At 36.1% G+C, this 14,881-nt stretch overlaps 1 protein-coding gene across 2 annotated transcripts in view; it reads right to left on the bottom strand.

The window, feature by feature from the left end:
• Positions 1-240: 240 nt before the first annotated feature.
• METTL8 (methyltransferase 8, methylcytidine) overlaps positions 241-14,881 on the bottom strand; it is a 27,005-nt gene continuing 12,364 nt past the window's right edge. For both annotated transcript variants that reach the window (XM_035565868.2, XM_050711441.1), the window contains exons 4-11: positions 12,196-12,584; positions 11,565-11,614; positions 8,995-9,058; positions 8,525-8,664; positions 4,564-4,670; positions 4,393-4,458; positions 3,386-3,612; positions 241-528 (exon numbers count right to left, since the gene is read on the bottom strand). In XM_035565868.2, the coding sequence (XP_035421761.2) occupies positions 3,422-3,612; positions 4,393-4,458; positions 4,564-4,670; positions 8,525-8,664; positions 8,995-9,058; positions 11,565-11,614; positions 12,196-12,584 (1,007 nt within the window). In that variant the 3' untranslated portion in view covers positions 241-528; positions 3,386-3,421. The remainder of the gene's footprint in view (positions 529-3,385; positions 3,613-4,392; positions 4,459-4,563; positions 4,671-8,524; positions 8,665-8,994; positions 9,059-11,564; positions 11,615-12,195; positions 12,585-14,881) is intronic.

Here is a 14,881-nt window from a genome sequence, read left to right as displayed (position 1 = left end):
TATACTATTCATTGCATTCACACAGAAAGAAAAAGTAAACTGTTCTGTACAGAAGAAAATAAAACTCTCTTGTTTCAATCCTGCAAGTAACCCATCCAGCAAACTTCACTCCAAATGTTTGCACATATAGCTCCTGTGGAAACTGCTCAACTGTCTACCATGCACAGGAAAAAAGGGAAACGAGGAATATATCAGTATATCAAAAAACACACTAGAGCAGTCAAACAAGACCACACCACAAATCATAATGAAGTAGTAAAATTTATATTAAGTGATTACCGTTGGTGTTTCATACAAATTTCAAAATGTTTTGTTACAAATATTTAGTCATTTTTCAACAGTAGAAACTGCAGATTAGCTGAGTTACAAACGAAAGACAAAACAGAAAGACAGTAGTTCCCAATGTAAAAAGCAAGTTGTCTTTTGCGTCTAGAGTTCCTGTTGTCTCCTTGTCTGCCCTGCATTTTCTTTGTCCTCTTCAGATTCAGTGGATTTGTAGATATTGCACAAATACGTACCCTGGTTTTGCTGGAAAACAAAACAAAACAAACACGAATTGTTATTGACTAGATACCTCAGAATTAGTGAGGGAAAGAAGGTTGGTCACTTTCTTTATTGTTGTTGTTTTAAACTATATATAGCTTTCTTGTTCCTGCTTAAAAACTATGTGAGATAGAAGAACACCTAGTCTAAACCAGCAAGTGCCATTCTCATCTACCTCTACATAAATGTAATGCAGTATCAGTGGAGATCACAAAGGAAGCCAAAGCCAGTGAAGCCAAAGGTCAAGATTATCTTTCTTTAATTGGTACTTTTCCATATTCACAAGTCTGCCTTGCCAGCACAGGAAGTCATGCTGAACCAAACCAAACCAAACCCACACAATCATTAGCAATTAACAATTAAAACATTTATATAATGTATATTTACATAATTTTATATTATTAGAGAGTCCAGGCATGTATCTCATTAAAGAAGTACAGATTTCAAAAGTAAGTAATACTTACAACTATATATGTACTGGGCACTTTTTCTTTGCAATACCCTAATTTTTCTTTCTCCGATAGATTAATAATAAACCATTTTAAACTGCACTTTCTATATTATTATCTGCAGCTCTTTTCTTTCTTTCATTTCAGTAGTTCTACTGACCTTTCTTTTGGAAATATTATCAGTTTATATAAAAGTATCAGTTTTCCCAACTAAAAACACAGATTTTTTGATTTTTTTTTAAAACGTGCCCCTGATTAAGCTTTTTGAAAACTGAAATTTCATAAAGTCAAAATACAGAAAGAACTTGCATCTGGGTAGGACTTATCAGGAAAGATATCTTTCTACCATTTCCCCTTTTATCAGTCTTAAAGAGTTTGGACTAGTTACAACTCTCTTTACAGTGGATATTCTACATTCTTACAAATAGTAAGTGTGAGAGACAAAGCAAACATTTCATTAGCCTCTACATGTGGAAAATCTACATCATACACGTGAATAAGACTGTATGATGCTCAAGAGCTTATCATCACCATCACCTCCTGGAAAATTCTACAACTGAAAATGCTTTGTACTAGACTCAGAGCTATGCATACTCCAAAGTCACAATTACAAATACAAGTTGCACAGGGTAGCAACTTCTTTAAAATATAAGCAGATAGTTATTTACATTTTCCATGAAGATGCTGTTGTCTCCTAAGACTGATGGCCTCAAGAAACACAGCTATATTTTAACCTCTAATCTGATTCATACCAGAAGATCTTTATTGCAGGTTACAGTAACACAAAGCTAACCAAAACTTTGCTAACCAAAGCTTCCTAAGCTACTTAATTCATATAACAGTATCTTACTGTAATGGGAGCTCAGAATACACAAGAAATGCAGGATAGGATCCTACCTTCTAAGACCCCTTATTGTACTTCATTCTTGAAATAACTGGTTTTATGGAAATTGTGCAAGTCCTTCATTTTGTCAAAGGGGATGAAGATACTTAGCATGTAAATTTAGATAATTTCTTTCTTTCTAGAAGACAATCAATTTTACTTAGCTTAGCAGATAACAACTTGCAAAAAAAAACCAAACATGGTTGTCAGCTGTAACACGCTTACCCTTCAGATTAAAACAAAAGAAAAGAGACTGAGAACTAGATTAATGGTGCTCAAAACTGCATGCATGTCATAGATCATATGCATTCTATATCCTTGTTGAAGAAACAAAATCATTGAAGTATTATTTTATTAATTCACCTGTTTCTTATCCTGTCTTCCTTGTGGCTAAGTGATTGTAAAATCACATTTAAATAGCAGAAATAGCATCTTTTAACACTAGCTCAACTGCCTCAGTATCATGGCGTGCCTCTGAAAGCAATATCCACATTTTGGTTTTCTCCTTAGAAGCACGCGACGTTTTAATGTAGTCCTGTCTCTCCACAGGGTCACTACAAAAACACTGTGTCTTGTTTCTAAGACTCAAACCCTAAGAAACCAACTTCTCTCGGTAAACAACAAAAATATTTCAGCCGCCATGTAGACCACCATTTTAGTGTGATTACACTACCCCATAACAATATTAATAAAGTGTACTCTGGACTACTCTTTTTGCTCCTCTCTCTAGCTTACCTCACATCATGAAAATAATGCTTGTATTTATCCAGGCTAATGTTAACAGTGCTTTGGTTTCAGACCTGTTTTGGCATTTAGGGCATTCTTTTCTACATGATGTTGAGCTTACAACCTACAACACTTGAAATATAACACGTGTTACGTATCTGTTACACAAACTTGAGTTTGGCATGTTTCTGATGAGCATGTAGATGGAGAGTGGAGACCTCAGAGGAATAAACCAGTCACAGTGCAGGATGACAATCACTGACTAATCTGATACCCGTGTGTATCACATGCAGTTAGTATGAAATAACTTTCATGCAAATCAGAAACAGATCTTGTCTTCATTGTTTATGCACCAAGAAATTTCCCCCAAAAGAGGAAATACAATTGCAAGACACACAGTTGTTAAAAGAGACATGACTCAGAAGTCAACACAGCACAGCTTGTAACGATAGTGAGAACAGATATTCTGATTCTCTAAATCTCTGTAACAATTCTGCTTCAGTAAAACTTAAAACATTTTACATGGTGTGAATTTCACCAAGAACAAGATGTATGCTTATACTTATTGACTATTCACATTACAGGAAGTAAAAGAGTACCTGGTCACAGTTATGACTAGATTAATGTATATCCCTTTATTGCATATAAAGCAGAAGTCAGAAATGCATATTTTTTCAGATTATTCTCAAATACATACATTTACAAAATGTCAGGGAAAGGCTTTTAATTCAATATATTTCTCCTTTTCACTGGCTAACACAAGATTTATATGAAATATACATACTCAAATTTGTTTCCATTTCTGAAGTTCATGGTACAGTTATCCATATGGATGCTTTTTCGTGGTTTCTTCAGAATTATTCACAGATAACAGCAATGGTTTTTGGAACTTGCTTTGTACCCAAACTCGCTGCATTTTCACTTTTTTCTTCCTGTTTACTTGTAATCGCCGATCAACTAAATTCTGTACTTCAGTTAATCCAGCCAAATTGAACATGTTCCATATCTCATCTGTTTTCTCATACAAAGAATTATTGCAATTAAGAAGAAGAAGAAGAAGAAGAAAAAAAGACATTTGTAGAACGTAGTAATTAACAACCCGCAGTTCAACCAAAGATAGAAGTAATTCTGTTTTGTGATTTGAGAGATCAGGGAAACTTACCATAGTAAGTCTTTTGTTAGAAAGACATTTTCACAGCTCTCTATTCATATTACAGTTAAAAAAAAAAAGAGAAAAAAGTAGTGTGATGCTCACTTTCACAAGCTGAGCCATAGCGCACCAGTCTAAGCTGACTGCTAACAAAACTGGATGAGTGGAGGGGCAAAGAGCAGTAATATCCATAACCAGGAATTTAAGTTTAGCTCTTGGAGAAAGAGCAGCCCCATACCTCAGACTGACCAGCACAGCAGAACAAAATATCAGAGCACGGCCACCAGCTATCCTTCCAAGCACGTTTCTCAGTTTTAAAAATACATTAAGTACACCTTTAAATAACAGAATTCGAGAATATCATTAAACACAAGATGCTTATTCAAAGAGAAATTCCAGCGATGTCTGCAAGCAATCTTGAAGTACCACAAGCAATCTTGAAGTACCCCAGATGCAACAAGCATATACATGTAAAGGGAATTATTTTCTCACAACATTTAGCTTTGGGCCTTGTAAAAGCAGAGAATCAGAAAAGAAGCTCATAAAACCTTCTTTAAATTTCTGTTTTAAGATGAGCTTTTATAACCCAAATCATCTTAAGAGACAATCAACACTTTCTATTAAGCTAAACCATTCCATACCTTTTGTAAAGAAATATACTCTGGTTCCATCACCTCGTACATAAAAATTTTCTGACAAGCAACGACCTAAGGAATCAGAACAGTAAAAAAAAAAAAAAAAAAAAAGGATGTGTCATTTCTTTCAAAAAGAGTTAAAATAAACAGTAAGCTACAAAAGCATTCAAGAATTACCTTTTTTAAAACGAAGTTGAGCTGTATCATATCTTCCATAGTCCCGAAATAACAACATTCCTCCAGGCTTCAGTAGTTTAGCCAACCTATTTATAACCCCTTGCATCCTTAGAAAACAGATGAGATATTGGTGAAATTTGCTAACTTAACTGTTTTTTTTTCCCTAGATGCTTGAAAAACATAGATTTACAAAGCTACAATGAGAAGATGTGTCCATGTTTACTACAAAAAGGCCAAACACTAGCAAACAGGAAGAGCTCCTTACAACAATAGGGAAAAAAGGAGGAAGGAAAAAAGGGGGGACAAAAAGGGAAATCAAACCAAACAAAAATCAAAGAAACAAAAACTCCACTAACTCCCATGACAAAAATTTATAAGAAAATGTTATTAGAGAATACAAACTGGGTAAAAAAAAAAAAAAAAAAAAAGGAGTTCTTTACCTTCACTTCAACAGAATCTCAAGCTAAAACACAACTTCTGAATATATGGGTCATATAGGTCAGGTGACAACATATAATATACAATTAAACATATAATATACAATAAACAGTCAGCTATGTGCATTGGTGAGCTACACTGAGCCCTTTCACTATAGACAGCAAAACCAAGAGCTTGGAAGGCTGATAAAAACTTATTGGATTTCTTTATTGAGGTACTGATCATGCATACAGTCAGCATCTGCACCCCTAATGGCAGAGAATGGAAAGACAAATATGAGTAGTACCTCAGGAGAGGAATCTAGCAGAACTCCATCTGGAGTTATTGCTAGTTATAGGAGGAAAGTCTGCATCCTCTGAAACGCTGACACATTTGTGAGTCTTGGTCATAACTAACATCATCTTCTCCTTACCAGGATCACAGCAGTCAGCTGTATGTCTGATAGGAGTAAGTACCTTATGCGGTGCTCTTTGCCTTTCACTAGGAAAGAGCACCTTCGTTATCACTTTTTAACCTACCTTGGAGCTTCTTATAAGTACATTTGTATTACTCTGGAAAATACCTTACTGATGAATAATTGCTTCAGTTTCCCTCACTCTTTCAGAACCACATAAAGGACTCATGTTTTCCAAATTCATGAAAGACCACAAAAGGCACTCTGTATCTGGTGGGCTGTAAGGTAGAAAAGTCCATATGCCTAAGTCAACCCTTCTTCCCACATGGAAGTGGACAGACCACAGAGAACACACAGAGCCAGAGTAAATGGCAAATAAACGGATAAGAAAGACAGGGTGCTTTCCTATCCATATCTTAAAAGAGCTAAAAGAGCAGTGAGTCCTCCTCATTTATGCAAAATCAACATACCTTTACTGCTAACCAATAGAAAATCCTTACAGCATGCCTGTCACTCAGGCAGCCTCACCCCCCCCCCACCTTCCCCCAAGAAGGTCAGAACTCAAGCAATAACACAATTTAGTCCTTATGCAACAGTAGTGCAGATATCCTGACATGATTTTTAAGGGACAGAATTAGGAGTCAATTCAGCAGAAAATAGCAGCATATCTCAATAAGTAAATAAAATTAAGCATACACTTTTTGAGCATGGAATTTCCTCAGAGGAAGCCAAGTGTTTTAATAGTTCTCCTCTTTGCTCATGCTCAACGCAGGCAGCCAAGTATCCTGCCACAGACAGAAAAAGCAGCACCACCTAGAAATAAGAGACTATTCAAACAGGTGGCTGTGGACAGAACTACAGACTCTACCTATATAAATGAAAGTTTTGCACGCAGAGAAAAAAAAAAGTACATGCACAAAAAGTGAAAGTGCTTTGCGAAATCTGATCTGGTAGGACTAGATCTGTTCTAGAGGACTGGATCACATTAATTCCTTTCAAATTCTGTGACCAATTTTTAGAGGTGACATGTAGCAAGTGAATTGAAGTATTACCTACGAAGTACAAAAGCAGTGATTACCAAAAATGAAACACAAGAGCCTGAGAGAAATCACTAAGTAAAAATTGTGCTGAACACAAATGTGTCTCTCTATTATGTATGTTTTTCATTTCTCCAAAGAACCTAAGTTCTGCAACATCATTCTCTTGGCTTTCTTTTTCATCTCCCACTTTCAAAATTTTCAGAAAAAAATGTATACTGAATAACAAGGATCTGGATTACATTTCTCTGTATGCAGTCACTTTAGTTCTTGGATATGACAGTAGTGACTAACAAATCTTTGGAAAGTGGATCTTATCACACAAATAATTACATGGACATCTTTATATGTATATATATATATATATATATATATGGATGTGTGTACACATGTATTCAAAAACATCCATGTCAGGCTTTGGATCCTGACATGAGGAGGAAAAAAAACCATACACATTTATACTCAAATGATGAACAGGAAAAGACCCACAGAAATTCTGACAGAACATCTGATTACTGCTTCTTACAGGCAAAGTGATTGAATGAATACATCTCTATTGTCCAATTTCCTTCTGGCAGCATCACTGCAGTTACAGAGATCTGAAACCTACTGCTTGAATTGTTTTTGAAATCTGGACCCAGGCTTTGCATGACTCATGTGCTCATCTCTGAACAAACAGGAAGGAGCAATATCCTATATGGGAAAGATTTTTCTGTGAAGCTAATCATCAGTAACTTAGACGGGGAGGCAGGGAAACAGTTCTGAGACTTAGGCAAATACTGTCCTGTTTGCCAAGCCCATTTTAATGACATTCTTAAAGTAGTAAGTGTATTATCAGACATGCAGCATGTATTTCTTTTCTTATGATTTGGTTAAAGGAAGAGTCAAGTAGCTTAACTTCCATGCACTCTTTTGCACTTCCCCTATTAAAAAAAGGCATTTTTTATATCAGCCATCTTTAATAGTTTGGTTCACTAGACATTGAGAGGCATTAGTAACAAGGTTAACAGTTCTCGACATAACACTCTGCATGAAAATTAGATTAACTTCTTCAAATCCAAACAAGTTATAAAACTCTGAATGCATTTCAGCTTAAAAGGCCTGCATGTATGCATCTGTGTGTGGCAAAATCAGCAAGCTAAATCCTTATCAACATACTGTTAAGGTGTTAAATCATGAATGTTTGGTTTTGATCACTGAAAATAATTTTTTTTCTGGAAGACTAGTGGTTTGTTTTTGAATTTAAATCATAGAATCATTAAGGTTAGAAAAGCCCTCCAAGATCATCTGGTCCAACCACCACCCTCCCACCAATGTCACCCACTAAACCATGTCCCTCAGCACCAGGTCCAACCTTTCTTTGAACACCCCCAGGGACAGTGACTCCACCACCTCCCTGGGCAACCATTCCAATGCCTGACTACTCTCTGAGAAGAAATGTCTCCTAATTTCCAACTTGAACCTCCCCTGGCGCAACTTGAGACCATTCCCTCTAGTCCTGTCATTAGTTACCTGTGAGAAACGGCCGACCCCCAGCTCCCCACACCTTCCTTTCAGGCAGTTGTAGAGACCAATAAGGTCTCCCCTGAGCCTCCTCTTCTCCAGACTAAACAACCCCAGTTCCCTCAGCTGCTCCTCACAGGACTTGTGTTCAAGGCCCTTCACCAGCTTCGTAGCCCTTCTCTGGACAAGCTCCAGGGCCTCGATGTCCTTCTTGTAGTGAGGGACCCAAAGCTGAACACAGTACTCGAGGTGCAGACAGCAATTTTCTTGAAGCACTGCTACATTTAATGGGGATGTACTTAGTTACAATATACCCCTTTTATTTGATGGAGACAGGAGGTTCACTAATGAGTTAGTCTGACCAGCTTTTCTCTCAAAGACTGAAAACAGGAAACATTTAAAATACCTTGGATTTTGTTGTTGTTGTTTGGTTGGTTGTGTTTGTGTTTTTTGATTTTTTTTTAAACATAAATATCATATCTTGCTAAATAATAAATTAAAGATTCATCATCTTCCTTTGATATTCTTGAAAACCTCTAGGGATAAAAGAGATTTAACCTATTTGCTTTGCCCTTTAGTCTTCATTTACCTGTCAGGATGAATAGTTGAGAGCACAAAGACAAGGAGAATGACATCCAGGATCTCATCTGGAAAAGGATAGGGTAAAGCATCATCACACACATCATGAACAAAGGCAGAACACCAGGCTGAATTGTAGGACGAATGCGACTGTCAGGAACAAGATGAAAAGAGGCACAGAGAGAACAGTAGTAGTTATTACGTTTACTATGACTCAAGAAACTTTTTTCTTCAATTATTCAGCATTGTAAAACACCTCACATAAAAGCCTATTCTGTCTGGTATCTTACTCAAGCTGAGAAGCAAGCTCACTGATGGTATTCATTTTTCTTGTATAGAGTAAGACTTTGTTCTTTGGAATATTGAAAACTTCAGTTAAAAGTTGTCAAAGCTATCACATTCTTTTTCATGAAGGCAGATTCCTGGCAGCCTCCTGAATTACAGACTTATAAGTTACTCTAAAGCAAGCATATGAATTACCTTTACCAGCTCCACTGCTCCTGAAGCAAAATCACAACAGTAGAGAAAGGTTCCAGGTGTATTGCTAGGAAAACAAAACCAACTTCAGTTAAAAAATTATTACTGTAAAAGATGAAAGTAAACATCAGTGTTCACAGAACTACAGAGGGCCTTTTGGGGTTCTCCACAGGTTTGACCAAGCACAGTTTATTGATGTCTAGCATGTGGAAAGCCACATAGGTTGTAATGAACCAATAGGCAGACAAATCCATAAGAATGCCAACATTCAGTTGGTATAAAATGGAGACTTATAGCCTTGTCAGGGAGAAAGTGGAAAAGAAAAAGAAAGAAGGTCGTAGAGGGCTGTCAGGATTGACAACAATGTCCTGGTGTTGTATTACATAAACGCACACAAATAGGTCACATTTTCTTACAAAAGCATTGGACTAAATCTTATCATTAGCCCATGTATGCAGTATAATTAGCAATATGATGTTGCTAATTGGGGAGGTGAGAGAGGGGCGTAAGGTTTGCAAAAGTCACCCTCAGTTCTGTAGAGGTTTGGGTTCCCATGTGCCACCTAGCTGTGGTTTTGATTAGGTTAAACTGTATTGGCTGTTTCCCTTCATTATCCCCTTTGTTTCGTAAACAAAGATGAATAAGAATTTCCTGTACCACTGTTTTGCCTTCCTCTCCCATCCACAACTAAGCCAGGTGCAAATTTCTTTGTACCATTCATCAGACATTAGTAACTCAAGGGAGGTTTTTTTTTTCACCTCCAAAAAACTAACTTAGAATAAACTGAGAAAAGTCCCCCAAAAACCAACTGAGGGATGACCTCACCATCAACTCATGATAGATTAACCTCTCCTAAAAATTATTTGAGATTTTGGACATACTGTTCCTTCGGAAATGGAATTACTAAACTATGACAATGCTATGACTATAAGATCTCACAGTATATACAGCTGAACTAGTGACCTTTGTCTGAGGGCTCTTCAGGAGAAGCCTTATGGACCAAATATTTTCTATCCTTGCTGCTGAACAGAACTTTTATGAGCTCTGCAATCATGATGAGGGTTGGTGAGTTAAGGTATTTATTGTGGATGAGGACAAGCAGCCAGGCTTTGGATCCAGCCAGTCCATTGGCAAAGGTCAAGCTAGTTACCTAATTGACTTATTAGAATGTTATTACTTTTTTTTTTTTTTTCCTTCTCAGAGAGCAGAATAGGAGCCATGTGGAAAGTCAACTTAAAATAGAGACACAGGTTGATCTGGATGGTTATTTCATGACCGTGGTTTTATATTAAAAAGCAGCTTAAATTTTAAGGAAATATGGGGAAGCTGTGTAAGAGTTTGGTTACAAACCTAAGTTGAATATTTTTGTAGCCAGGGTGCAACCATACTTGACTCTGGCTTTTTTTTTTTTTATTTATACAAAATACAATTTTTATATTATTAAATTCAAAGTAAAACCAACTGTGCTTTAAAGTCAAGAAGTCAAGCCTGCTAAGAAGCAGGAAATATTTCAATCAGGTCATATACAAGACAGATGTGTAAGTTGTCCAATGTACCAACCAACCTGAAGAATTTGCATAAGAATACAGATCTCCAGGAAAAATATTTTGAGTGGATTATTAATTATGAGAAATGCCAATGTATGACTAATACTGCCTGTGAGGAAAAAACAAAAGTTTGTCCCATCTATTTTAATACAGATATTCGGTGTCTTTTCTCTATGTAGTGTTAATTTCCAAACTTTTTATATGACTCAGGGCTTCCCTTTCAGACTATGTTGTCTAAAGCAAAACGTGTTTTAGGATGAAGATGCATTGCTAACACTAACAGGTTTCATTTATGACCCCAGTACATCACTCAATTCCTCCTGGTCTCTGTTTCCATATCTGCAAAATGGAGTATTTTTGCATCATCGTGATGCTAGCAATCAGAATTCATTTACAGAATAATGAGCATGATCTCCTGGAGGCATGAATAAAAAGAAATCTATTTCAATCCTTGATATCTACACAGCCCTTCCAATAAAACCTTCCTGCCTACATGGAAGGGAGGACATGCTGTCATAACAGCATTTTCTAAAACCAGAAGCTAAGTGGATTAAATGTTTCAGGGAATTAAGTAATGCCTTCCTTGATACTAAAACCTGAAGCAATATGATAAAGTGTGGCAGCCAAATTCAGAAATAACAGAACTTCTCAACAGTAGATCACATCATTATTTACTGTCTGTTTTTGGCTCCTCAAAGAGATATCTGGTAGCCTTCCAGGAGCACATAAAACAAGGGACATGAGGATATTTAACCTGTCTGAGATTAACTACAGTAAGTCAGCCTGAATGCACCTGAAAAAAACACTTGTCAACAAATACGGTCCCCTGAAGACTATGGGCTGAACAGTATGACGAGTATCTTGTACTGATGCTAGCAACACTGTCTGTGGTCCTCAAACACTAAGAATTTCAGGGCTGTAATGCAGTCCAGTCAACGCTTCCTGAAGCACTAGTCTAGTACCAACATTTGAAGAAAATGGAGATCAAAATGGAACTTTCATATCTGAAAATATGTCACTACATACCATATAACTTTCAAAATAGGGAAGACACTATTTCCAGCACCACAGCCAACCTAAAATCATAAGAGGAAAAATAGAAGTTAATATAAATGAGCAAATAAAACCTTTTTTTTTTTTCCAATCTTAGTTAGTAGGTAGGACCCATTAGACTTGAAAGTGTATTGGACAGAAAAGGTATAAACAGCTCACACAACAGTTCTCAAATCACTGTCCCTATGATCACATTTCTCCTCAGTATCTTTCCAATTCAGTATCTCCTCCAATCTTTCCAAGAATCCAACTCTCAAACTGCATAGGAAAATGCAATATTTTCATCCAATTTTTCAATTTCACCATTTGGCAAGACTACGTCAAGTATGGAGAACAAAGCACTTTAAGACAGAATTTTCCCTAAGAAATTAGAAACCCAACTTCCACTGAAGATGGAATCTGACCACCAATTCTGATTTGCGAGAAATTTTAAAGAGGAAGCAAAGCCAAGATCCTGGGTTCCTCTGAAAGTTTCTGCCATAAATGAATGTAGTGCTTCAAACTCTAAATGTTTATTTTCTTGATAGTTACTAAGCATCTTTATCAGACTTTTGAGCAATTATATGAAGCCGAATACAATGGATAAAGCATTTGGGTGCGTTACCTCTAATATTCTGTAAGTGGCACCACTACCAGGGAATGATTCTAGCCAGCCAAGCTCTTCTTCACAGTTTTTACCCTGAGGGTTGTCAGCAACAGATTTTGATTGTTTTTTATTATATACATATCCTTGCGCAAAAGTAGAATCATCTCCATAACTTTTCTTCCAATACTTTTCTCTTTCCTTCATTCCATTCTTGTGTGAAAAACTGTTAGTAATATTTATTTTTGTGTGTTCTGAAGATCTTTCCTGTGTTTTCAACTGTTGTCTCATTTTTTCTGGAAGAATTTCTGGAAATTCCAAAAACAGCCAATTGCGATCCTTGAAAAAGTTATTTCTGTGAGTCCTGTAAAATTCATTCCAATATTTACTGGCTTCTCTCTCATATTTATCTGAAATTAAACCAAAACAAGAACTTGGTGACTATGAGCTTAAATAGAATATTGTAAATATTCTAAAATATTTCTTAAATATTGTTATTATATATATAATATATAATATTCTTAAATATTGTAAAAATAGAATATTGTAATAGAATATTGTAAAGCAATGTGGAATTTGGACCCCAAATTTAGTTTAAAAATGTGTAGTTTCCCATATGGTATGCATCTAAATAAAAAACATACAGATTTGGGGTCTCAACTTGGTTTACACTCAAAAAAACTCAATGAGTTTTCAGTAAGATTTTATCTCGCTTAGGATGGGACACAGAGGCTTTCTGCATTTTCCATGATTTATGAAACTACGAACAATTACAAAGTTATTGGTAGCTAGTACATCTCTAAAATATATCACTTAGAAATCCAGTTCTGTGAACTGGAGTGATAAATGCTACCACATAGCAAATAGACAGGAATTTACTCTTAACCATTCAACAACACAGTTCTGACAGATAATATATTCAGAAGCAACCTATTGGCTTTCTTTGAAAATACTTCAAAGAGTCTTACAGCAGACCTTTGTGTTCACTTTTAATTTCTTATTGAATCATCAACGAATAGGTTTGGGATGGGTTTCACCCAGTCAGGGAATTGATATCCCTTCCCCAGAGAAGTCTGTCTGACTTGTTCTTAAAATACCTCCTTTCATATAGGTTTGTCAACTTTCTTCTGTCAGGTACTATGAACCCTCACCATCTGTACAGTTAGAAACCTTTTCCACTACCTAATCTGAAATTTACTTACTGCAATTTAAGTCCAGTAATTCTTGTCCCATTAACAAAGTAGACAAAGCAAAGATTATTCATTTCTCTATAACACCTATTTACTTATTTGAAATCTTTTGCTATGTCTCCCATAAACTCTTTTCTAGATTGTATCTCCTTTTCCCCCTGCAGAAGTAGTGATTTTTAGACTTCTGATCATTTTTATTGTTCTTCTCCAGACTCTTTCCAATTCATCTACTTCTTTTTGGTGTTGTATTCTGATGAAGTCATTATCAACATGGAACAAAAGTAGTATTTTATGAGTCTTACAGGCTATAATCCTGTTTATAAATCCTGACATGCCATTTTGCAACAGCATGACACTGCTGATTCAGCTGGTGATTCACCACAACCCTCAGATCTTCTACAAAATGACTACCTAGCCAATTGTTCCAGAACCTAGCTTTCCCCCCCCACCCCCTTTGGGGACTTATTCCTAAGCAAAGTATTCTGCACTTATTTTTTATCAGATTTAACTCTGTATCTTTCAGAACCTTTTTTTCCCCTCATAATTTGCCAAGATATTTCTGAATCCTAATCCTGCTCTTCACTGTAATTGAAACACCTCTTCAGTTAATACCTTCTTCAAGTCTCCCATTCTTGAAGTGACTAATGAAAACACCAAGCAGTACAGCAGTACTAGACATAGAACAAAATGATCCTCTGCCCAGCACAGCTTCCATTCTCAAAGGAACTCTCTTAAGTATTCATTCACCAAAAAGCAGTTTCATTAGCTCTTGCTTGCCTAACTTGCCTATGAAAATGTCAAGTAAATAGTAGTCAAAAGCCTGAGTAAGGATAAAATTCAGGACATCTGCTGTTTTTAACTTATCCCCAGGGCTCATAACCTTCTCCAAAAAGGAAATTAGCTTGATTTTACATGATTTATTATTTTAAAAAAAATTTGTTGGCCAGTATTCACCTCCTTTGTTCTTCCAAACTCAGTGTCTACAAAATGTGGATTATCTGTTCCAATATTTTTCTAGAAACAGGAACTATAATTCTCTGACTCATCTCTCTTCCCACCCTCCTTTATAAAAAAAAAAGAAAAAAAAAGGTAAGTACTCTGTTTTCTGCTTTCCTGGTCAACCATATAGTCTATGGATGTACTTTGTATCCTGTTCTTTCTCAGAGGTAGAACAAGATCTTTCCTTCTTCTCACTAGCACTAATTGTGCTAGCAACTGGATTGCAGCTAACCCTTTCAAAGAAAGGCTGATAAAAAGATAAGAATTACAGTTTTTTCAATGCCTTTTTCGTTGATGGTTTTCCCTTCCTTATCCTACCTGCTAAGTACCAAACCAAATCTTTATCTTGTTTTTCCCATGTTCCAAAGCATTTACTGAATTGTTTCTCATTATCCTTGATATCTCTTGTGAAATGTACATCATGTGTGTTGCCTTTTTGATTTTGTCCCTATTCACTCACATTAACCAGTTAATTCTTTTAATATAAATCAAAGAGTAAATATACGTAGCACTTCTAC

This window comes from Cygnus atratus, chromosome 6 (genome assembly GCF_013377495.2).
Source record: "Cygnus atratus isolate AKBS03 ecotype Queensland, Australia chromosome 6, CAtr_DNAZoo_HiC_assembly, whole genome shotgun sequence".
Taxonomy (NCBI): Eukaryota; Metazoa; Chordata; class Aves; order Anseriformes; family Anatidae; genus Cygnus; species Cygnus atratus.
This window is presented reverse-complemented; position numbering and strand designations above follow the sequence as displayed.